The sequence below is a fragment of the Cannabis sativa genome, chromosome 1 (genome assembly GCF_029168945.1).
Source record: "Cannabis sativa cultivar Pink pepper isolate KNU-18-1 chromosome 1, ASM2916894v1, whole genome shotgun sequence".
Taxonomy (NCBI): Eukaryota; Viridiplantae; Streptophyta; class Magnoliopsida; order Rosales; family Cannabaceae; genus Cannabis; species Cannabis sativa.
The window spans coordinates 35,716,874-35,739,695 of NC_083601.1; the positions used below are offsets into that span (position 1 = coordinate 35,716,874).

The 22,822-nt window shown below is 31.3% G+C and overlaps 2 protein-coding genes and 2 long non-coding RNA genes across 6 annotated transcripts; 3 read left to right on the forward strand and 1 right to left on the reverse strand.

Moving 5' to 3' along the window:
* The first annotated feature begins 3,643 nt into the window (after positions 1-3,643).
* On the forward strand, positions 3,644-4,855 carry LOC133034282 (uncharacterized). The gene has a single exon (XM_061109336.1). The coding sequence runs from the start codon at positions 3,644-3,646 to the stop codon at positions 4,853-4,855; it is 1,212 nt and encodes a 403-aa protein (XP_060965319.1).
* A 2,313-nt stretch (positions 4,856-7,168) lies between these two features.
* On the reverse strand, positions 7,169-9,540 carry LOC115704386 (protein DETOXIFICATION 19-like). 2 transcript variants are annotated; one of them, XM_061113548.1, is made up of 6 exons: positions 8,991-9,540; positions 8,531-8,617; positions 8,366-8,422; positions 8,037-8,275; positions 7,799-7,917; positions 7,169-7,654 (listed from the first exon to the last, which is right to left on the reverse strand). In XM_061113548.1, exons 1-6 carry the CDS (start codon positions 9,281-9,283, stop codon positions 7,517-7,519), a joined length of 933 nt encoding a protein of 310 aa, XP_060969531.1. In that variant the 5' UTR covers positions 9,284-9,540; the 3' UTR covers positions 7,169-7,516. The 2 variants fall into 2 exon arrangements, with proteins under 2 accessions (XP_060969531.1, XP_060969529.1); XM_061113546.1 differs by having other exon boundaries at positions 8,037-8,422.
* A 10,155-nt stretch (positions 9,541-19,695) lies between these two features.
* LOC133029259 (uncharacterized) lies at positions 19,696-21,164 on the forward strand. 2 transcript variants are annotated; one of them, XR_009683413.1, is made up of 3 exons: positions 19,696-20,185; positions 20,930-21,023; positions 21,122-21,164. It is a non-coding gene; the product is annotated as an uncharacterized LOC133029259 (long non-coding RNA). The 2 variants fall into 2 exon arrangements; XR_009683412.1 differs by lacking the exons at positions 20,930-21,023; positions 21,122-21,164 and adding exons at positions 20,254-20,343; positions 20,511-20,867.
* A 1,165-nt stretch (positions 21,165-22,329) lies between these two features.
* Positions 22,330-22,822, forward strand: LOC133029264 (uncharacterized). Its single transcript, XR_009683415.1, has 2 exons — positions 22,330-22,436; positions 22,526-22,822. It is a non-coding gene; the product is annotated as an uncharacterized LOC133029264 (long non-coding RNA).

A 22,822-nucleotide genomic window follows, 5' to 3' on the forward strand; every position in this document is an offset into this window, starting at 1 on the left:
AGATTTTTTTTTTTAAAAAAAAGTTAACACACCGAAAATAGAATTCAAACAGTGTATTGGACGCGTGACTATTTTGTTTTATACATTTATAAAAAAAACTGTTTAAACACTATTTTCTATATTGTTAACTTATATGAAAAAATTAGATTAAAAAATTATTCTAAATGTCAAAAAAGATAAACAATGTATCAATACATTTCTTTTAAGGGAGTATATTGTAATTATAGAAGCACCCAAAATTATATTAGATATTTTACATTTTTTTTTTGTTAGGAATAAAATTATTAAAAAAATTCTACAATACACTCCCTTAAAATATGTACATCAATGCACATTTATCTGTTTTGGTATCTAAAAAATATTATTAGTCTATTTTTTATGATAATATAAGTTGTAGTTATTTAAGATATTTGAAAAAATTTTGAGAAATTAAAAAAAAAAAAATTAACATGCCAATAAAACGTTAAAAGAGTATGTTTGCATGTGTGACTTTTTTATTTTATACATGTGTGAAATAGATAGTTTGAACTAGGATGTAAACGAGAGGGGGAGGTGCGGGGATTGCTCTCCCACTCCCATACCTGCTTCCTAAATTCACCCTACCTGCTCCAATACCCGTTTAAATTAAAGCGGGAGCAGGACGGGGATTACCTGACGGGAGAAGGATTCCCATCGTGTAGTACCCATTACATATATATATTTTTTAAAAAAATGATGTCTCAAAGAGAATTAAAAAAAATAATCATAAAAACTCAGTAAAACAATAAACTTAAGTAGAATAGTGTATATAGTAAAAAAAAATAAAGAGTATAATTAATAAAAAACTTAAAGCGTTATTTTAATTGTAGTAGTAATGATTTTAAAACTTAAATTTATACATATATTATATCGGGGCGGGTTCGGAGCGGGTATGTATTCTCCCGTTCCCGCCCCGTTTCCAACTCGAGTATGAATATTTAAACCCATACTCCCCCCCCACCCTCGAAAGTCAACCTCCGTCCCCGCCCCATTAGGGCGGGTACCGCAAGTACCCGAACTCGTGGGTATAATTGACATTCCTACTTTGAACATTAATTTTTATATAATTATTTTAAATTATTTAAAATTTTACAAAATTTCTCTTAAATAACTCCTATAAAAAAATTTTGAACTAAAAAATTATTACAAATGCCGAAATATTTAGGAATTGAATTAATAAACCTATTATATTAGGGTACAGAATTACTCAAATTATTATTAAATGAGCAATAGTTAAAATATATGTTATAAAACATGTGAATATGCTCTCAGAACTCAGAAGCTTACATTTGGAAAATATTTAAAATTTAGTTTTTTTTTTCTTTAAATCTAACTTAAAAAATTATTTAAAAGCTAAACAATAATGAATCAGTATAGTAAGAGTTTTGATAATATATTAAGAATAAATTTGGTTAACTTTTGTACAAGGCATGCCCAAATTTTGTACTGAGTAATACATGTCACATGATAGTTTTTATATTTACAACACTTAATAATTTAATACCATTTTGAATTTTATATTTTACAAAATTTATTAATTAAATAAATTTTTTATTTTATGAAATGATAAATTAAACATTGTATTTTTTTTTTAAATAGTACGAATTAAACATCGTAAACTTAATTTTTAATAACCTTTTTTTTTTGAAAAAAAAAAACAAAACTTAAAAGAGAATTTTAACACGAACAAATACAGAAACTATTAGTTTTATCATAACACCTCTAAAATGGATTATTATTAAATTTTTATTTTAACAAAAAATTAGCTCATAATACTATTTTGTATTATTTTGAAAAATATAAAATCAAATTTATTATTTAATAAAACAATAAATCTAATTAGTAATTTTTATAAGACACAAAAATAAAAATAATATTTACTCTATTTATTATTAACTAAAAGGAGTGTAAAAGTTAGTCTTCAATTGAATCAAATAAGAAAGTGGTATAACTATTTATATTAATTAAGGATCTTTAAATTCTTATAATATAACAAAGATTATATTAATTTTATACCTTTCAAAATAAATGTGAGAGATTATATTTTATAACACATTTATAAAAATCTTATAAATTGATAAAAATCTATATTTTTTTTTGACATAGGATACAAATCTATATTAACTGAACAAATATTTTATAAAATGCAAAATAATAATAATAATAATAATAATAATAATAATAATAATAATAATAATAATAATAATAATAATAATAATAATAATAATAATAATAATAATAATAATAATAATAATAATCTTGCACCGGGCGAATCACCGATATATAAACATTATATCTTACTGGCCAAAGATGAGAGAAGAGAAAACACCCCTCACATGCACACTTTGATTTTTTGGAATAGAAATTAATTATTAGGCACCTTAAGGTTCCTTAAATCTTACTAAACAAGTGGGGTTCATCTCTCCCCTCTAGGCTGAATCGTGTGTTATAGAAATCTTACTAAACAAGTGGGATTCTCTCTCCTCTAGGCTGAAGCGTGTGTTATACATTTTTTTTTATCACCTATAAAATATATAATATTAAAATTAATTTTATAAATAAATATATTACATATAATATTTATATAAATGTATAATTATAGATTTGAAGAAAATTCTTGATGATTCAATAAGAATAAGAACATGAATAACGAAGGCATACATTAATTTATTGTTGGAAATAATTTTTGTGGAAATTTTGAATAATGATATTTCAAGAAAATAAAACTTAAGCTTTTCTAATTTTTTCAAATTAAAAAAGATGAAAGATGACTCTTATTTTTTTAGGACAACTACTAGTTAACCTCATAGTTAGATTATTATTTTTAAATATTTCTAAACCTCTTAATAAATTGAAAATGTCACTTAAACTATCTACAAATTTAAATGAATCTATTGTTTCCATAAAAAAAATCCAATACTGAGAATTGTGATGTGAGTAGTTATGTGTAAGACTGAATAATATAAATTATTTTACCACATTTTATGTCACTTTTAATGAATATACGTAGTAGTTGAGTTGAGGCAAATAAACAAAACAAATTAAATAAAAAGCCATAATCAGCCTGTCAGAGAGCCATGTACAACAATTTATTCTCACAACCACAATGATCAATCAAATATGGGTGCTTCTAGGGCGGGCTCTAAAATATAATGAGTCATAAAAAAATATTTTTTAACTTTTATTTAAAAAAAAAATATATAATATTTATTAAAATTAGTGAATTTTTTTTTATAATTTTAAACAGGGAATTTTTTTTTTGTCCTAAGCTAGGTGAGTCCAAACGCAAGCCTGACCCGCTTATATAGAGAGTTGGGCATAAAAACTTAAAATTAAAATGTGTGTCACAACACTGTCATATAAAAAATTAAAAATAAAACTATTTTAATATCAAAAAAAAAAAAAAAACTAAAAGTGTATCGGTGTACTTATTTTAAGAGGTGCATCAGTGCACCCTATTAATACAAGAGTCTTTTGTGCTAAGTATTGGGAGATTGGGATTAATTCGTTTTGGAATCATGATTCCCCTAAATCCCTATCCTTTGGAGCTCGTAGTATCCTTGCATCTCGTGATCTCATACGCAAAGAATCGTGTTTCCTTATCGCCAATGGGAGAGCTACTAATATGTGGCATGCCCCGTGGATCCCGTGGTTGGATTGGGACCAATTTAGAGCTGCCTTCAATCCTATGATCACTCCGATTTCCACTCATGTCTCCTCTCTTTTGAATGAAGAGAGGGAGTGGGATTACCAACAAGCTGCCACTTGGATGGTCCCAAGTATTGCAAGTTCTCTCCATTTGATATCCTTGCTCCCCAACAACCAAGATGATCGGCTGATATGGAAGGATGCCACTAATGGGGAATTCTCTCCTCGGGTGGCTTATAAATCAATCATCAAGGGTAGAATTGTTGATAAAGACCCTATTTGGGGTAGAATTTGGAAACTCAGGATATCGGAACGAATGAAACTCTTCATTTGGAAACTTGGAAGAGATATCCTGCCGTTTGGAGAAAGACTTCAATGTATTTTTGGCAACGATGTGGTGTGCGCAATTTGTGATGAACATGAAGACTCGGTGGTCCATCTGTTTTGCCATTGTCCACTCGCTAAATCCCTTTGGATGGCAAGCCCTTGGGGAGTTCGTAGTGAGGAGTTGAATTTCAGTTGTCCTTTGCAATTTACCAAGTGGCTGCTTGAGCCTTACCCTCTGATGCACCAAGTCAATTTTGATGTGGAGGAGTTCAGGAAATATGGGGTATCCCTCTGCTTTATTCTTTGGTCAGTAAGGAACCAGGCGTTTCATGATCATATTCAGCCATCCTTCCTAACCACCTTCAACCGGATTAAGAGCTTGGTTGTCGATCTTAATTCGGTGTCCACCAACCATCAGGAGGCGACCTTGGGTCATTCTACTCACACTGTTATGCAGGGATCTCTACAGGGGGACTTTGTGGTCTTTGTCGATGTTGCCTGCAAAGACCTTAGATCGGCTGCGGGTATTATCATTACTAACTCAGATTCCGTGCTTGTCGAAGCTTTCTCTGTTGATCTAGAAGCTAATTCGCCTCTGGAAGCCGAGGCGTGGGCTTTACTTCATGCTGTGCAACGGTGTATTCTTCATGTCAACTTTGCTTTGGACTGTCAATCTTTCGTGCATGGTATAAAGTCGCGCAAGACTCCAGATTGGAAGGCTGCGGGTGTGTTTGCGCTGGTTTTGGATGGGCTGGATCGTATCCCGTTGGCATCAGTAACTTGGATACCCCGTTCTAGGAATGAAATGGCTCATAGGCTTGCTAAATGGTCTTTTAACTCTTATCATTTCGGTTTTTTTTAATGCTGAGGAGTTGGCACCTCTTGTTGCCATCTAAAAACTTTGGTGTTTTTTGTTGGTTTTTGCCTTTGAATGAAGTTATCTTTCTTAGCAAAAAAAAAAAAAAATCATCAAATATTACACAAATGAAAAGTTCAAAAACATATGGGTGCTTATGCCGTGCACTTCTTGTGTACTGCTGTACTCATTCATGTTTTTTTATATTCATATAGTTTAATTGTTTTTTTATATATAATAATGTATATTATAATTATTTAAGACACTTTTTAAAATTTTGAGAAATTTAAAATAATTTACAATTTAAATAGTATAGTTTAAATTATCTATTTTACAAGCATATAAATAGAAGATACAAGTATAAAACAGATCGTTGGAATCTTATTTTCAGAGCGCTGTTAAATTATTTGAATTTTTAAAAAATTTATAAAATATGATAAATAAATATGAGATTATCATATATGCCTATAATTAAAACTAAAACTTTGGATGTGGAAAATAAAAAATGGTGCATCACTGAACCATAGAATTTCCCAAAACATACGTAGTCACAAATAGTGAACAAAAGTTAACCTCTTATGTTTTGGCGGACAAGAAAATTAAGTAGAAAAAAAAAATAAGAAAGAGAAGTGGTGGATAAAAGAGGCCACAGGAAAAATGAAGAGAGGGATATTATTGGTCCTATTAATATATTTTCTTTCATAAAATTTGGGGAGTTTTATTTACACCTATAAATACACATCATTATTAAAAAAATATAAACTTAAATAATTTTTAAAAATTACTTTCACTATTTTTTTTAATTTTTTCACACATTATTTTATGTTAATCTCTATACTTATTTTAATTTCATTTTTATATTTTTTTTATAACTCATGTATATATTTTTTTTATTTTTTATTTTTTAGAAAAATTATATAATTTTTTATTTTGATTTTTTTATCATAATATTTAAAATATAATTTATTTTTGTTTGATAGATATATTTTTTAAAATTATGAATTGGAAGAAAAAAATTAAAAAAACTCAGTATAATTAAAAATATAAATTTTATATAAAATAAAAATTATTAATATGAGGTGTGTTTAGAAATTTTCGGGATGTAAATAAAATTTCTTTAATTTTTAAAGTAGAGAAAAAAAAAATGAATCGATTTCCTTTTTTAATAAAACTAGGGGACTTTTATTTGCACCCCATAAAATTATAAATACATCCCATTATTAAAAAAAATATAAACTTAAATAATTTTTAAAAATTACTCTTGATATTTTTTTTTAATTTTTTCCTCACATTATTTTATGTTAATTTCAATACTTATTTTGATTTTATTTTCATAATTTTTTTCTAACTTATGTATATATTTTTTTAATTTTTTTCTAAGAAAATTTCATAAATTTTTTTATTTTAATTTTTTGGTCATAATATTTAAAATATAATTTAATTTTGTTTGATAGGTATATTTTTTAAGAATATGAATTGAAAGAAAAAAGTTAAGAAAATTAGTACAATTATAGATATAAATTTTATATTAAATTAAAATTATTAAAATGAGATGTCTTTAGAAATTTTTGGGGTGTAAATAAAATTTCCCTAAAACTAAAGTCTGAAAATTACTAAAATGACATATTTGGACATAAAAATTACAAATTTGGGCCTGAAACTTAAATTTCTTTCTATTTTCTTGCTTATTTTGAAAAATATATTATATTTTTTTCTCAATTTTATTTTTCTTTCTAAACTTTTCTATTTATATGTATGTAATTTCATTTTTCATTCTTTTGAAGGGATAAGAAAAAATGAGGAAAATATTTCACATTCATACTAAATCATCTATTATCTATGTGCATAATTAGGCGTTTTCATATAGGAATAGTACTTTTGTTTTGACTTCAGAGCTTAATTTATTATACCTTCCATCTTCATTATTATAGGTTCAAGTCTCTCAGTTTAATAATATTGGATAACAATATCCCACAAGCATTTAATTTTGAGATTCAACTTTATAATTCTTGACATGATATTAAAAATTAGTAAGATTTCGATCTATATCTATCCAAATAGTAAAATTATCTACATGAAATCTGTATTGTTCAAAGAAACTTGAAATTCGAATAAAACAATAAGCAAGCAAGCAAATGACACTAGTGATAAGGTATTTCAAAATTGGAAAGAGAAAAAAAATTCACTATTTTAAAAGTGAATATCAAACAATATTATTTTAAATTAATTAATTTTAAGATAAAATTTCTGTACTAATAAAGCCAATTAATACTAAGGTAACTATGTAAATACTGATAGAATCAATTAAGGTACTAAGTAGTACTCCAAGTTTTCAATGCTGCTCCAAATTTAAATTATACTACATATACGTAATTGTATGGAAAATAGATTACAAATATGTATTATAAAGGTGTCTTGATGTATTTCTAAACGTTTTGATAAAATAGGTATATATGTTTGTTTACTGATTTAGTTTTTCTTTTCTTTTTTAAGTAGGGTTTATAAACAGTGAATTAAGCTCATGGTTGAAACTACAAAACCTACTCCATCATTTCTATAACGTCTCTAAAAACAAGCCATGCATCCTTGCCACAAATGCATGCATTTCATTTACATAAATATATAATATATGATTTCATTGCATGCTTAATTCATGACAATCAATATTCAAGCTAAAATTGACGACTCTTCCATCTCGGAATTCTCTTCAGACAGCTCCAATTTGGTCCATTGTGTACGCATCGTTATCACCATGAGTGTGATTGCTTGGCACGACAGACCACATATCATACCAATCCACAAGCCCTGTACCCAAGCAGAAACAGAGATTACTGGACTAACTCATCACTATAGTCTATATATATATATGCATTTAATACATTAATTATATTACCAGTAACATCAGAAATAAACAAGTAAGAAATAATTATTTATAATATATATGTTTACCTTGACGTATAATTCAAATTTAAACGCAAGGATGGCTGCAACAGTCATGCCAACGATATAAAATGTTGCCAAGTTCACATAAACAACTATGTGCTGCCAACCGCATCCTCTAGCCACACCTTCATTTAGTGAAAAAGGAAAAAAAAGAAAAAACATATCTTAATCACATAACACAAATAAAAAGATCAAACGAAACAAAAGTTGAAAAACAATTGAAAGTAGTTCCTAATTTTAATACCTGACAGAACACCCTGAAAAGAATCAACAATTATGGATATTGCAAGCAGAGGAGTCATGGAAGCAAAAGATTTTATTATATCAGAACTGTCACTGTACGTGCCAGCCCAGATGTTGTGTCCGAATCCTAGAGCTAAAATTAGTATCAAGGCAAAAACTCCACATAGCTTCAGGGAAACAATCATTGCACTTTTAGCTTTGTCAGGACGATCTGCTCCTAACTCATTCGACACCCTTGTGCTGTATGTTGTGACAATACGCTTATTAAATAACCAAGATAAGGTAAAAATGTGGAATTTGAAAGAGTACAAAATTTGATTTCTCCCTAACCTGGCTGCAGCACTGAGGCCATACGTAAAATTGTATGCTATGGCTTCGGTGTTCACACTGAAAAATAAATAACCAAGAAACTACTAATCAAACGCAAAGAAAGAAAAAAATTAGAAAGGATTATGATGTAACAAGAAAAAATATGAAGTGAAGCTAGCTAAGTACCATATTGCAATTAATGAAGTAGTTACTTCCGAATTTGGCATCAATCCTGCTAAGAACACCAGAATCTCAAACGCCCAATATTCCAAGCTGAACACAACAAATTATCACATACGTATTTAGATGTTAGAATAAAAGGAAAAAAGGAAAAGGATCTGAGACTTTTATGCAGCATTTGATCACTTGGTTCGATCAGAAGTTCAAACTCACAAAAAGAAAATGAGAAGGGGCATGTATCTAAAGGTGCAAGCACTATTAATGCATTTCAATGTTGGGTCTTAACACATTTTGATGTAATAGAAAATGTGTGGAATCACTAACAATTATAGGGTGTCATGTTGTCGTGTTGAGTGTTAAAGAGTAATGCTCTAACAAATAACTCTCTTAAATAAGATGACATGCATGAAGGGCTTGTGTCTAGAAAAATCTTAAGTTTAATTGTAGTAACAAAGTGGACACTTACCACACCATAGTTGCAGAGGGAAGGGCAAGTTTCAAGTTTGTGAGAATGTAACTGAAGGATTCAAGTGAAAATCCTTGCCAAGTGAGATTAAATTCCTTGGAGAACATGACATATGCAACCAACATAAAAAAGGATAACCAGAGTGTGATTGAGGTTGCTAGTGGAGCTCCTACGAAACCAAGAGGTGTTAAATGTACTAAACAATATGTAATACCAATGTGCAAGACCAGTGGGATTGCTGACAACAAAACCGCAGGCCTAACAACTGATTGTGTCTGAAGAAACCTTAACATGTTTTGAATATAACCATAGGCAAATATGCTTGAAATCAGAAACTTGGTATAAAGGCCTGCGGCCTCTGCAATTTGACGATCTTGGCGGAGAAAAATCAGTAATTGTTCTGTAAAAAACCAGAGGAATGAGATACTGATTGAGAAGAGGGTGGTTGTGATACAAGCCGTTTGCAGATGAATCCCAAGCAGTTTGAATGACTTTGCTTCAAATCCTTGCCCACATAGAGTCTCAAGAGCTCCACTTAACCCAATCTAATTACAACAAATGACAATATATATATGTGTACACATATAAGAACAAACTAAAAGGCCAGTCATGAATCGATTTTTTCATCTATATAACCTTAATTATTTAAAACCATGATTTATTAAAACGTTAATTTACTCTAAACCTTAATTTGGCCTTATGAGCTATAATGACAAAATAAAATGATAGTTTATGATGTTAGGGTTATAAAACACTTAAAGAAATATATAAATCACAGATCTAAACAAATTCCTAAAGTGCTTTAATATAGAAAACCCTAAATCATAAATCTATAAAGCCTTTGCTAAATTAAAGAAGAAGATGATGATAAAAGATCAGCGGAAGCACTAACCTGAAGCCATTGTTGGAGATTGCAGAGAAGGTTTTGATCTTCCAAGAATACACTATTTTCAAGAGTATTTTCTCTGATGGGGAAGGAGAGAATACAGAAAACCCTAGTGTTTCTTGGGGACCACTACCTATTTATGGACTCATATTAGAATGAGTTTTGGGTATTTATAATTTGGCCCCTCAACAAATTATAAATTAACTTATGGTATCTACACATTATTTCCATGACAATTTAATGCCCTTTTGATACCCATAACATAATTGGTCACTTAATTTTGTATCACACTTTATAATAGCATATACATTATACATATGTGCCCACATAGGATTTTTAATCCAACAATCTCCCACTTGGGCAACATATGTTACCTGATAAATGTATAACTTTATGAGCTCAAAATTTGCTATTATGTAAAGGTATTCACAACAATCTCGTCCATCAACTATACCCATATAGGATCAAAGCGATTTTCGTCATATCAATCATGACTAAACCCATCAATGGTCACATATACAAATATAGCCAAATGACATAGATCAATCATGGATGTGTAGCATGGAAATTACATGCAATGTGAACCGAACATGCCTATTTCCAACTGGTCCTCCTTAAACCAAAGTGAGGTCAAACTTAAACATAACAAAACAAAGTGAATAAACTGAAAACTTTATTTCTGATCAGAAAATAACCAAATACATAAATGTCTTAAACAAACATAAAGCAAAGAAAATACAAACTCCCACTAAATCATGATATCCTCAAGTAATACTACACCCATATGAGCAGTGTGCTCATGAAAGACCTTGGGTGGTAATCCTTTTGTGAGCGGATCCGCTATCATGGAGTTTGTCCCAATATGCTCTATGGAAATCTGTCCACTCTGCACTCTTTCTTTCACAACTAGGAACTTTATGTCAATATGCTTTGACTTGGATGAGCTCCTATTGTTATTGGAATACGACCGCCGATTTATTGTCACAGAATATCTTAAGTGGTCTTTCAACATTCTCCAAAATACGCGGCCTAGTGACAAAGTTTCTCGGCCATATTCCCCGATTTGATGCCTCATAACATGCTACGAATTCAAATTTGCCATAGTGGAAGAAGCTACAAGTGTCTGTTTGACACTTTTCCAGGATATAGCTCCTCCAGCTAACAAGAAAATGTAGCCTGATGTAGACCTTCTGCTATCTTGGCATCCAGCGAAATCAGAATCAGAATACCCTACGACCTCCAAATGATCTGATTTCCTGTATGTGAGCATGTAATCTTTTGTTCTCTGAAGATATCTCATAACCCTCTTGGCTGCTATCCAATGGTCCATACCAGGGTTGCTTAAATATCTGCCTAACATCCCAACAATGTACGCAATATCTGGACGCGTACATACCTGAAGATACATTAGACTCCCTATAACTGATGCATAGGGAATCTTTTTCATTTCCTGAATTTCAAGGCTGCTTTTAGGGCATTGTCTAAGACTGAATTTGTCTCCTTTAGCAACAGGGGTATCACCTGGTCTACAATCTTGCATGCCAAATCTTTTGAGTACTTTATCGATATAGCTCTTTTGTGATAATCCAAGAATACCCCGAGAACGATCTCGACGTATTTGAATTCCTAATACAAAAGAGGCGTCACCAAGATCTTTCATCTCAAATTGCTTAGATAAAAATCTCTTGGTTTCGTGCAATAAGCCTATATCATTAGTAGCAAGCAATATGTCATCGACATATAGAACCAGAAATATGTATTTACTCCCACTGAACTTGTGATATACACAATCATCAATAATATTCATCTCAAAACCAAATGAGATAATTACTTGATGAAACTTGTGATACCACTGACGAGAAGCTTGCTTGAGTCCATAGATGGATTTCTTTAATTTGCAAACCATATTCTTTGGGTCACCAACCACAAAGTTTTCTGGTTGCTCCATATAAATTGTCTCATCAATGTCGCCATTGAGAAACGCTGTTTAAACATTTATCTGATGTAACTCAAGGTCAAATTGAGAATCAAGTGCCAATATTATCCTAAAAGAGTCTTTTGATGAAACCGGAGAAAAAGTCTATGAATAGTCAATGCCTTGTTTCTGAGTATAGCCTTTTGCTACAAGACGAGCCTTAAATCTCGCCGCATTACCATATTTATCCTTCTTGGTTTTAAGTATCCACTTACAACCAATTGGTTTTACACCTTTTGGTAATGGGACAACTTCCCGAACTTTATTGTCTTGCATAGACATATTCTCTTCATCCATGGCATCAATCCACTTTTGAGAGTTAGAACTTTTCATGGCCTGATGCAAGTTGATTGGATCATCTTCCATCATTCCAATTTCATCCTCATGTTCTTGAAGAAATACAAAATAGTCATCTGAAATAGCATTTCTTCTCTCTCTTGTGGACCTCCTTAATGGCTCTTGTTCTTGAGGGTGTTGAATTTGTTCTTCTGGAACAATAGCCTCATTTTGATTTGGGAGTTGTTCAACATTGTCTTGTTGAGGTTCCGGATTCATTTCTTGATCAATGACGAGGTGTGGAAGCCTGAACATTGTCTAAAATGATAGTAGGAACTGAGTTTGAATTCAATTCCTCCTCAAAAACAATGTCTCTAACCTTATTTCTCCCCCCAAATTCAACATCCTCAAAAAATGTTGCAGTTCCCGTCTCAAATATATTTCTGACAGTGGGATCATAAAACTTATAGCCCCTAGATCGCTCAGAATAACCAATAAAGTAGCTGCTAACTGTTTTGGAGTCCAATTTATTTTCATGTGGCCTATAAGGCCTTGCCTGTTGGACATCCCCAAATGTGGAAATGCTTTAGACTAGGCTTTCGACTGTCCAAAGCTCATAAGGTGTTTTGCAACCGCTTTACTTGGTACTCTATTCAGAATGTAAGCTGTTGTCTTTAATGCTTCTCCCCAGAGGGACTCAGGTAAGGTAGAATGAGCGATCATGCTCCTTACCATATCCTTAAGAGTCCTATTTCGTCTCTCAGCAACACCATTCATGCTAGGTGATCCTGGCATGGTGTATTGTGGGACAATACCACATTCCTCTAGGAATTTAGCAAATGGTCTGGACATTGTTCACACGAGCCATCATATCTACCGTAGTACTCACCACCACGATCGATTTGACGTTCTTAATCCTTTTGTTGAGTTGATTCTCAACTTCGGCTTTGTAAGCTTTGAACACGTCCACGGGCGAGATTTTTCATGAATGAGATATAGGTACCCATAACGTGAGTAATCGTCTATGAATGATATAAAATATTGTTGACCATTCCAAGATGCCGTAGGGAATGGCCCACAAATATCTGTGTGAATCAATTCTAAGACTTCTGAAGCTCTATTGGCACCTAATCTCTTAGTTTTGGTCTGTTTTCCCTTGATACAATCTACACAGACATTGAAATCTGTGAAGTCAAGAGACTCTAAAATGTCATCAGACACAAGACGCTCAATTCTACCTCTTGAGATATGACCTAAGCGTTTATGCCATAATGACGCTAAATTTTCTTTATTTAATTTGCGTTTAGTACCTCGTGATTCCACATGCAAGGTTTCATTATAGGATGCAATTGTTTCTAACAAATAAAGATTGTCATAAGTATTCAAATAACCAGTTCCAATAATATTCGAATTTAAAGACAAGGTAAACTGATTGTTTCCAAATGAACAACAATATCCAAATTTGTCCAACAAAGAAACAGAAACTAAATTCCGCCTAAAAGACGGCACAACAAAAGTGTCTTTCAAATCCAAATAAGAACCAGTTCCTAATAACAATGCGAAATGCCCAATTGCTTCCACTTCCACCGATTTACCATCGCCCACAAAGATGTATCTTTCACCATCACTTGGCTTTCGGTAGCTCGGGCAACCCCCGCATAGAAACACTTATGTGAGTAGTAGCACCGAATCTATCCACCAAGTGTTTCTAGGTACTGAAACTAAATTAACCTCAGAACAGACCAAAGCAAGATTACTACCTTTCTTTACACGCCATGCGTGATATTTGGCACAATCTTTCTTCACATGTCCAGGTTGGTCACAAAAGAAACAACCCTTAGAATCTTGTTGTTGTTTCTTTTGAACTGGACCCTTAGCAGCTTCATTCTCAAATTTCCTTTTCTTGCCCTTATCCTTAGGGGTAGTGGTCAAATGAGCACTTTCGGTTTTGTCCTTTTTCAACCTTTCTTCCTCTTGCACACAATGAGAAATAAGCTCGTTGAGAGTCCATTTCTCTTTTTGACAGTTGTAACTAATTTTAAATTGGTTAAACTGTGGAGGAAGCGTTAACAAAACCATGAGTACAAGTACATCATCTGAAAGCTCAATCTTAAGTGTCCTTAATCTTGAGACAATATGATGCATTTCCATAATGTACTCCCTTACATTTCCTTGACCCTTATACTTCATGTTCATTAAAGAACCAAGAAGTGTTGTCATTTCAACCTTATCGTTTTTAGCAAAACGTTCCTCAATTTGTTCAAGGAAATTCTTAGCCATAGTAACCCCTTCGGATTCGGTGCCCCAAAAGGCTTCTGGAATGCTGTGTTTCATAATCATTAGACTCATGCGATTTGAACGATCCCACCTCTCAAATTCCCTTTTATCATCATGGGAACTTTCCTTAGTGAGAGGTGTAGGTTGTTCATTCCTTAGTGCATGGTCCAAATCCATACATCCCAGAACTATAAGTAGGTTCCTTTTCCAATCCTTGAAATTGGTCCCATTAAGCATAGGAATAGAATTAATGTTAGCAGATATTGAGGCAGCAGAAGATGAACTAGCTGAATATAGAACAAATAAAACAAGCTCACATCAATATGCATAATTAAACAATAAATTCAAAAATTGGTTAATCCCATCTCAAGATACCAAACACACATTAATATCAAGTCTTTGGACAGTAATATTAACTGTAAGCGGTACTCTTGGTGTAGCAATCAAATATAGACAATAAAACTGTGTCAAACAATAGGTCAATCTTTGGACTAACGTATTGCTCACACAAAATACCTTATAATTGTCACACATTTATTGCCACAGGTATGTTTGAAATCTAGCAAAATATTCACTTACCTTTGGGCTAGTCAATATAAGCATCAATTACAAACATACAACCATCCTAATATTTAAATAAATTAATCTACACAAAAGAGGTCACTTTGGCGACATATTGTTTCAATTAATTTACTCAAAATATTAGTCATAAACCAACACCAAAATTTAAATTTAATTGTTTCCAAAATATCTTAATTAAAATAACTTTACCGTGGCATATATAAGAGTAAACCCAACTGAAATCTTATAATGTATATAACATTTAGCGTATAAAACAAAAATTATATATAATGTATATAACCTGAAGTTTTGCAAAAAAAAAAAAGAAAAAAAAAAAAAAAAACCACATTACAGATTATATATATATATATTTATATATATTTAACAATCGTGAAAGAATTACATCATGAAAATTTAATTGTCTTTTATATAAATATATATATATATATATATATATAGGCAGACACCTATGAAAACATAGAGCACTAACCAAAATAGCCAAATATATATATATATATATATATATTTATTCGGCTGGGTTGGGACTTTATACAAGATCTATGAATTCATAAATATATAAATTCATAAATCTGTGATTAGAGAAAGCCGCCACCGCACAATACAAACATCAACGACAGAAACCATAATAGTGATGCATGCTTTGTCAAAATAAATTGCTTTTATAAACAACATATACAAACATCATACATAAATATATATCATATATCAGATCATATATATATATATATATGAACCCTAATTTTTAAAATCCCCAAATTTCATAAACAAAATCATCAGAGCTTCAATTAATTCAACAAATGAGGCTCTGGTACCACTTGTTAGGGTTATAAAACACTTAAAGAAATATATAAATCACAGATCTAAACAAATTCCTAAAGTGCTTTAATATAGAAAACCCTAAATCATAAATCTATAAAGCCTTTGCTAAATTAAAGAAGAAGATGATGATAAAAGATCAGCGGAAGCACTAACCTGAAGCCATTGTTGGAGATTGCAGAGAAGGTTTTGATCTTCCAAGAATACACTATTTTCAAGAGTATTTTCTCTGATGGGGAAGGAGAGAATACAGAAAACCCTAGTGTTTCTTGGGGACCACTACCTATTTATGGACTCATCTTAGAATGAGTTTTGGGTATTTATAATTTGGCCCCTCAACAAATTATAAATTAACTTATGGTATCTACACATTATTTCCATGACAATTTAATGCCCTTTTGATACCCATAACATAATTGGTCACTTAATTTTGTATCACACTTTATAATAGCATATACATTATACATATGTGCCCACATAGGATTTTTAATCCAACATATGACGCCAAAAAAATATATAAAATGTATCGTCAAATTCTAGCGGAACTGAATTAGAACCAATAATCAATACCACAAATTACATTTCAGACACTCTTCTTGTAAGAATAGAGTAAGATATTCCAAAACTAATTCACAAATAATACTTAGACATGCACATTTTCAGACATACTTATCTCCTAGAAACAACTTTTTTTTTTGATAGACGGATCAGAATCACACTGTAATAATCGTCGACGCAGAGAAACTTCTTGTTCACAAGCTAATTGTGTAGCTAAAAATATACAAAGTCAGAATATGAGTCACTACATAACGACTTATATAAGATTAAATTATCTCGAAAATTTAGACAAAACAACTTAAGACTACCTTCAAGAGGCATCTGAAAAAAAACAACTTTTATTTGATAGAATCTTAACATTTTCTCAAGACTACAATAAAAATATAACATTACTATTAGACACTAAGAGATGACACTTTATAAATAAGCAGTAATTTCTATAATCGTAATTAAAATAAAATTAAATTTACTTAATTTTAAATTACAACAATAATAATATGACACCTCATAAAAGTACTAATGGAGACGAATCTATAACAATGGAGGGGAGCCTTAGCCCCTTCCAAATTTTTTATTAATAAAAAAATTATAGTATATCTGTTATAATTTTATTAATTTTTTCTTTAAAAATTTATATTTGGATCCCTTTTTTTTTTGTTGCACTTTGGCCTTCCAATATTCAAAAGTTGCCTCCGTCTTTAAGTGCTAAGGAGCATGGGTGTCCTTGGCTCCCCATTATTTCTCTTAAAGATATCTATCATATTATGTGACCCACTTTTTTTCTCTCATAAATTTTGTAAAAATTATCCATCTTTAACATATGTTAGTAACTAGTAAGTAGTTTATTATTTTTAAGAAACAAGTTATTTACATTGAGCCTTATATCATTGAGATTCTCTACATACTAATCTAATTAGATTAGATATTTTTTTTTTTAAATTTTAATTTATTATTATTATTTTGATATAATTAGAAAATAAATCTAAAATTTTTGTAATACTGTTAGGCTATTTTTAGTCCAATTTTCGAAGTATTTATAATAGCTATTTTCTTTTTAAATGATTGTTTTTGGAATAAATTTACACTTGTTTTTTTTTTCAAGTTTCGACACTTAGAATGTGCAAATTGATCAAATATCAAAAATACGATGTGAAATTGAAATTGAAATGTCATTTCACGTGCCAAGCTCTGCAGTGCCCAACACTAGCATCGCGAAAATAGCGCCTCAAAGCACCATGATAGAATTTTACAGAAGGCTCCGTCTCCGTGCACTGTGGTGTCCTCGTTGTGCAAAGTTTGGATTTTTTTCATCATTCTCATTCTCTTTATTTTTTGTATTAATATCTATGTTTAATTTGATTATATGTATTCTGAGATTATGAGTTAATCTTTCTATTTAGGAATTTAATAAATATTGACTGAAATTATATGATGGTTAAGTACAATTTAATTGTTTTTTCTTCCTTGTTATTGTGATTTGTGATTTGTTTATCTTTGTATTTAATACATGTTTAAAACTGATCAACTTATGCATGATTAATGATCCTAATAAAATTTGAAAAAGTGAATATAAGGAATGCTTTTAATTAATGAACATAAGTTGTAATATGAAATGAAAGTATTTACATATAGTTTATGCGACTTTTAGATTATTGTTTAATGCGAATTTATAAATTGTACTATTTCAGAGATGCAATAGTTGACATGCAATTTAAGATTTTTATGATCTAAAAAGAGTGTAGGTGAATTTGTAATTTGTCATCACATAGAAGAAAATGGTTAAAACAATTGGGTAATTGCATCAATTGAAATCATATTCCTAATTTCGCATCCATTATTTAAATTCTTTTATTTGCCTATTTTAATTTTCAGCTTTGCTTCATTGTTATTTCTAAATTTTATTATCACTAAATAGAAATATAAGTACAATTTAGTTAGTATTCAGTTGTAACTACATTGGGTTCCACCTTACTTATGTGAGTATTGTTGCAATAAATAGTCTTATTAATTTTTAATTGAGAGATTTTTTTTTTCCAAAAAAGAAATAATTAGTTTTTTTTTTTTTAAGAAATCAAGCAAATTTTATTAATAGCAATAAACTAATATAATAAGTTGCAACTCAATTGGAACATCTCTCGATTGGAAAGATGACCATGATTATAGTTAGAAAAATAAGCAATCAATTGTCACCTCATTCTTGAATCATTTGACAAATGAAATTAAAATAATAACAGATGAAAATGATTGTATTACCTTAATTAACCTTATTAAGAAGACATATATTCACTGCTTAGAAGATAATATAACCGTATTATACTACTTACTAACATCCATTTGATAATAAACCATCGAAGAATAAAGATGAAAAGAAAACAATGATACAAAAAACAAAATCATGTTACAGAGAAGAGACTAATCGAAGTAACCTAAACAAAAAACTCAAAACTATGTCAGCAAAAACCTAATTGCAGTAGCAAAACGACAAATCCCGATCAAGCCACGCCTAAACCCAAAGTGGGCCAGCGGGGTTGGTCGGAGAAAAAAGACAACTAAGGATTTAAGAACTTAGAAACCCTAGCAACAAATTATTATAGCTGGTAAAAATTAGTATTTAAGCATCTAATTTATATCATATAAATTTAAGAAAAAGGACAATTGTTAATCATAATTTACATGTAAAAAAATTAACAAAGATTAGATTTTGATCCAGCAAATTTTAAAACACACACAACACAAAGTTGATCGATATAATTAATATTTAATATATATATAGAGAGAGGTGTACCATGAAAGCATAACCGGAGACGGTGGCCCATGAATTAGCGAGAGTAGCTCCCGAGGTGGAGGTGACCAAGGTGGCCAGCGAACATGACCGAAATAAGAGGAATTAAATAGTAGAAACCGTTGGTGAGTATCATGGGAAGAGAAAACAGAACCTGTTGTTTGGCCTCTTCTGCATCTAACACTCTGTCCCACCATTTTCCTCTATTAATGACTTCACCTTCTTCCACCTCTATCAATGCCTCCCTCGTTTCTGAGTTATTAAAAGTTAGTCCCACATTGTTAATGTGTGGAAATAAATTGTCATATATAAGATGAATGAGCTACTCCTCCCATGGCCAATTGGTTTTGGGATGGAACCTGATCATTCATCTTATTCCTCAAATTCTACCATGGTATCAGAGCCACTTGTGATCTGTTGTGAGCCCAAATTGCCACCGGTCCAGAAAGCCGTTTGTGATCCATTGTGAGTCAAAGTGTCGCCGGTCCAAACACATACTTTCGACCAATGTGCCAGTTTCCAGTGTTGGGTCTTTGACCTCACTACAAGAATTCCAGCATTTAATTACATTTACGGATAACATTTTTAAAAAAACGTTATCATCTTATATTAATTAAATCAATAACCCCGTTGAGTTTCTTTAGACATAAATATATATTTTAAAGTATAAAATTTCTAAACATTGGGGAGTTAAATTTCAAAAAGAAAAAAGACTAAGTACAGAATAGTGCTCTGCTAGGGTTTTGGAGATTTTTCAAATTACTTCTGTTGCTATGGCGGGAAGACTCAAAGGTCGAAAAAAATGGAACGAATGCAGCGATTCAAAAACAGAGGGGACCGTCGTCGAAGACTGTTGAGAAAGACGATATCTATGGCAGCGATCTTTGAGATCAACACAGTGGAATTTTCTAATTCTGAGGAAGAGAAGATTGATGAGGATGCGGTGAAGAATGACGATGGAACCATACTCTCGCAAAGATCGAACGAGACTCTCTCGGAATGGCTTGGCGTAATGAAGAAGGCAGAGGCGACTACGAAATGAGGTGAACTTTCTATTTCAACTCCTTTTCTAATTTTGAATGTGGATTATGAAGTTGTGATATCTGAACAGATTGGGGATTCCAATAAGACTAAAATCAGAAGTAGTGCTGCTAGGAAATTAGGGAATGTTAGAATTGATGATGATGATATAGAAGAGGAGGTATCATACTTGAACTCTGCTATGGTCTTTAATGTCTTTCATTAAGCATACGGATTTTTTTTTTTTAAAGAAAAAGAAATATTGGTTGACATAAATTAGTTTAGCATGAATTGTTTCTCCTTTTCTCAACCATTGAATTAAAAGTATAATGATGTTTTAATCTTTAGAATTTTGACTTGGGAGGATGGGTATTGTGATATTACAAAACCAGCAGAAAGGAAGTCAGATGACAGTTATTTCAATGGAACAAAGGCATTATCATTTTCAGGCTTTGAAATAACCATGCGTGATATTGGATCCAGGGGATGTCCAATCGAACTTGCAGTGGCTAATTTATCATGTCTTCAGTATGCCTTAGGCGAAGTGTAGAGCTTTTAATCTTTGGCTTTTCACATACCTTATTCCCAGGAAATTTTGGGATTTGTTTAGATAATGTTTTCACCAATTAAAAATGTGAAAAAACATAGCTCTCTGATTTGTAGATAATCTGCAGCTACACTGTTAAACAGTGAGTCAACTAATTAGATTCTTATATTTCTTTGAACTATAAGAAGTGGTTGACCATGAACTTTTAAATAATTATCAGGTTGGTTGGTGAGGTGGCGTACACAGGGAGCCATGCTTGGGTTTTCCTCAACAATTTATCCACCGGATATGTCTACAGCAAGTTGCTTCCTGAAGTAAGATTTTAATCATGATAATTAATTACAAACTGTTCAAGTTTGTTCTTCAAGTACTGAAATTTGTATCTAATAAATGCAATTCTTTCAATTGACAGTGGACAGAGGAATGGCTTCTCTAGATTTCATTGGGTGTCAAGGTAAAGTGATTGTAATAGATCATGTCTGTGGCTCTTTTATAAGTTTTGTATTCTTATTTAAAGTAGACATGTATACTTATTTACTCAAATATTATTTTTTTTCGATGCGAGACGAGTCTTGCTTGTACTGTCACGATGGGGTGTTGCAACTTGGCTCATTGGAGACGGTGTGTGTTTTGTTGTAACTTACACTGATACCACCATGGTGGTGGTTTGTTTTGTTGTCTTTGTGCCTCTCATAAAAATTAAACAGTTGATAAGTATGCATTTTGGCTGTCATGATGGTGGCAGCCATTGGTGCTTCACATTTCATTCTACTCACGTGTGGCATTAACATTTCAGGTTGCTGAAGATATGGCAGCTGTTGGTTTAATCAGAGACAGATACGATGCTTTTCATACAATGATGGATGAGAGTTGGCCTTTCACGTTAACACATAATACTCATGATCAAGAACATTATTACTATTACTACCACAGAAACCAAGGTTATTATTACTAGACTTAAACTCATGATCTCGAACCTTCCATTCTAGGTATACCTTCCTAACACCTGTTATTGCTTTCTCTTTGGTTTGTTTGGAGAATGAATAGAATAATTTCTTTAGGTATTGAAGGCAATTTGTTCTTTTTTATTTTTATTGTTGAGTAGATTATAATGTTCTAATATTTTAAGGGTTTTCATTTTTGAAGTGATCGTAAGTGATTTGGGAGTGGTCTGTGAAATAATGTTGTTTCTGTTCTTGGACGAGGTTAATGTTAAATATATATATATAAATTGAATTAGTTTAATGTCTAGCTATAATGCATACCTGAAATACTACAAAATTTTAGGATTAAGAAATTATAACAATGGCTATTTAGATACACCATTTGAGATAACTTTTCTTGGGCTTGGTGTTATTTGAACTGGTTGTTTTGTTTTTATAAGTTCTTCCCTTAAGAGCTTGCATTATTTGATGAGTCTAAAGTTGATTTTGATTCATAAGTATATATATATATATGTATGTATATATATATATATATATAAATATATTAATATTCTAATAGGCGAGAAAAGAAAAGAAGAAAAGCTGAAAGAGTAGTGAATGAAATCAGGGAAAGTTCTATTGTGAGCCAATTGGAGAAAAGTCATAAACCAAATCTCATTACATAACATCACATACATCCAACAAAATATTGATCTATGTAATAATATTAATGACAGGGTCTAGAAGAGGAGTTGAGCAAAGATGGTGCATGTGACAGAGCAATTTTATGTGTCAGCTGAAGGGGTAAGAAAAAACTCTTAACCATTTTTAACATCTCAGTGTTTTGTTTGTCCCAATTTAAGCTTATTTTTCACATCGATAAGTGATTGCAGGGCGATCGTCAGGTTCACCACAGGGATTCTTCCATTGTTTCATACAAGGTCAATCCTAAATTTGTTGCTTGCCGAGAGGGTTATGTCACTTGGTTTTGCCGCAAAGACTTGGCTGCACCTGCAAATGCGCATTTCAGACTCATATAATATTATGTATATCAACCATAAATGTTAAATGTTACAAATAGATTTCTGACTCATTAGAAATTAAATGAGCTTTGATCATGTTATTGTTTACTTGGAATACATGTATTGGATATTTTGATAATATACAAAATATATTAGATTGTTATTTCA

What these genes read in the sequence shown, in the direction of transcription:
- LOC115704386 (XM_061113546.1), bottom strand. Translation starts at nt 9,283, where the DNA reads ATGTTAAGGTTTCTTCAGACACAATCAGTTGTTAGGCCTGCGGTTTTG. An exon ending in CCCTCTGCAACTATGGTGTG is followed by an intron (nt 8,618 to 8,990) that starts GTAAGTGTCCAC and finishes TGTTGTGTTCAG; the next exon opens with CTTGGAATATTGGGCGTTTG. An exon ending in ACTTCATTAATTGCAATATG is followed by an intron (nt 8,423 to 8,530) that starts GTACTTAGCTAG and finishes TTTATTTTTCAG; the next exon opens with TGTGAACACCGAAGCCATAG.
- LOC133034282 (XM_061109336.1), top strand. Translation starts at nt 3,644, where the DNA reads ATGTGGCATGCCCCGTGGATCCCGTGGTTGGATTGGGACCAATTTAGA.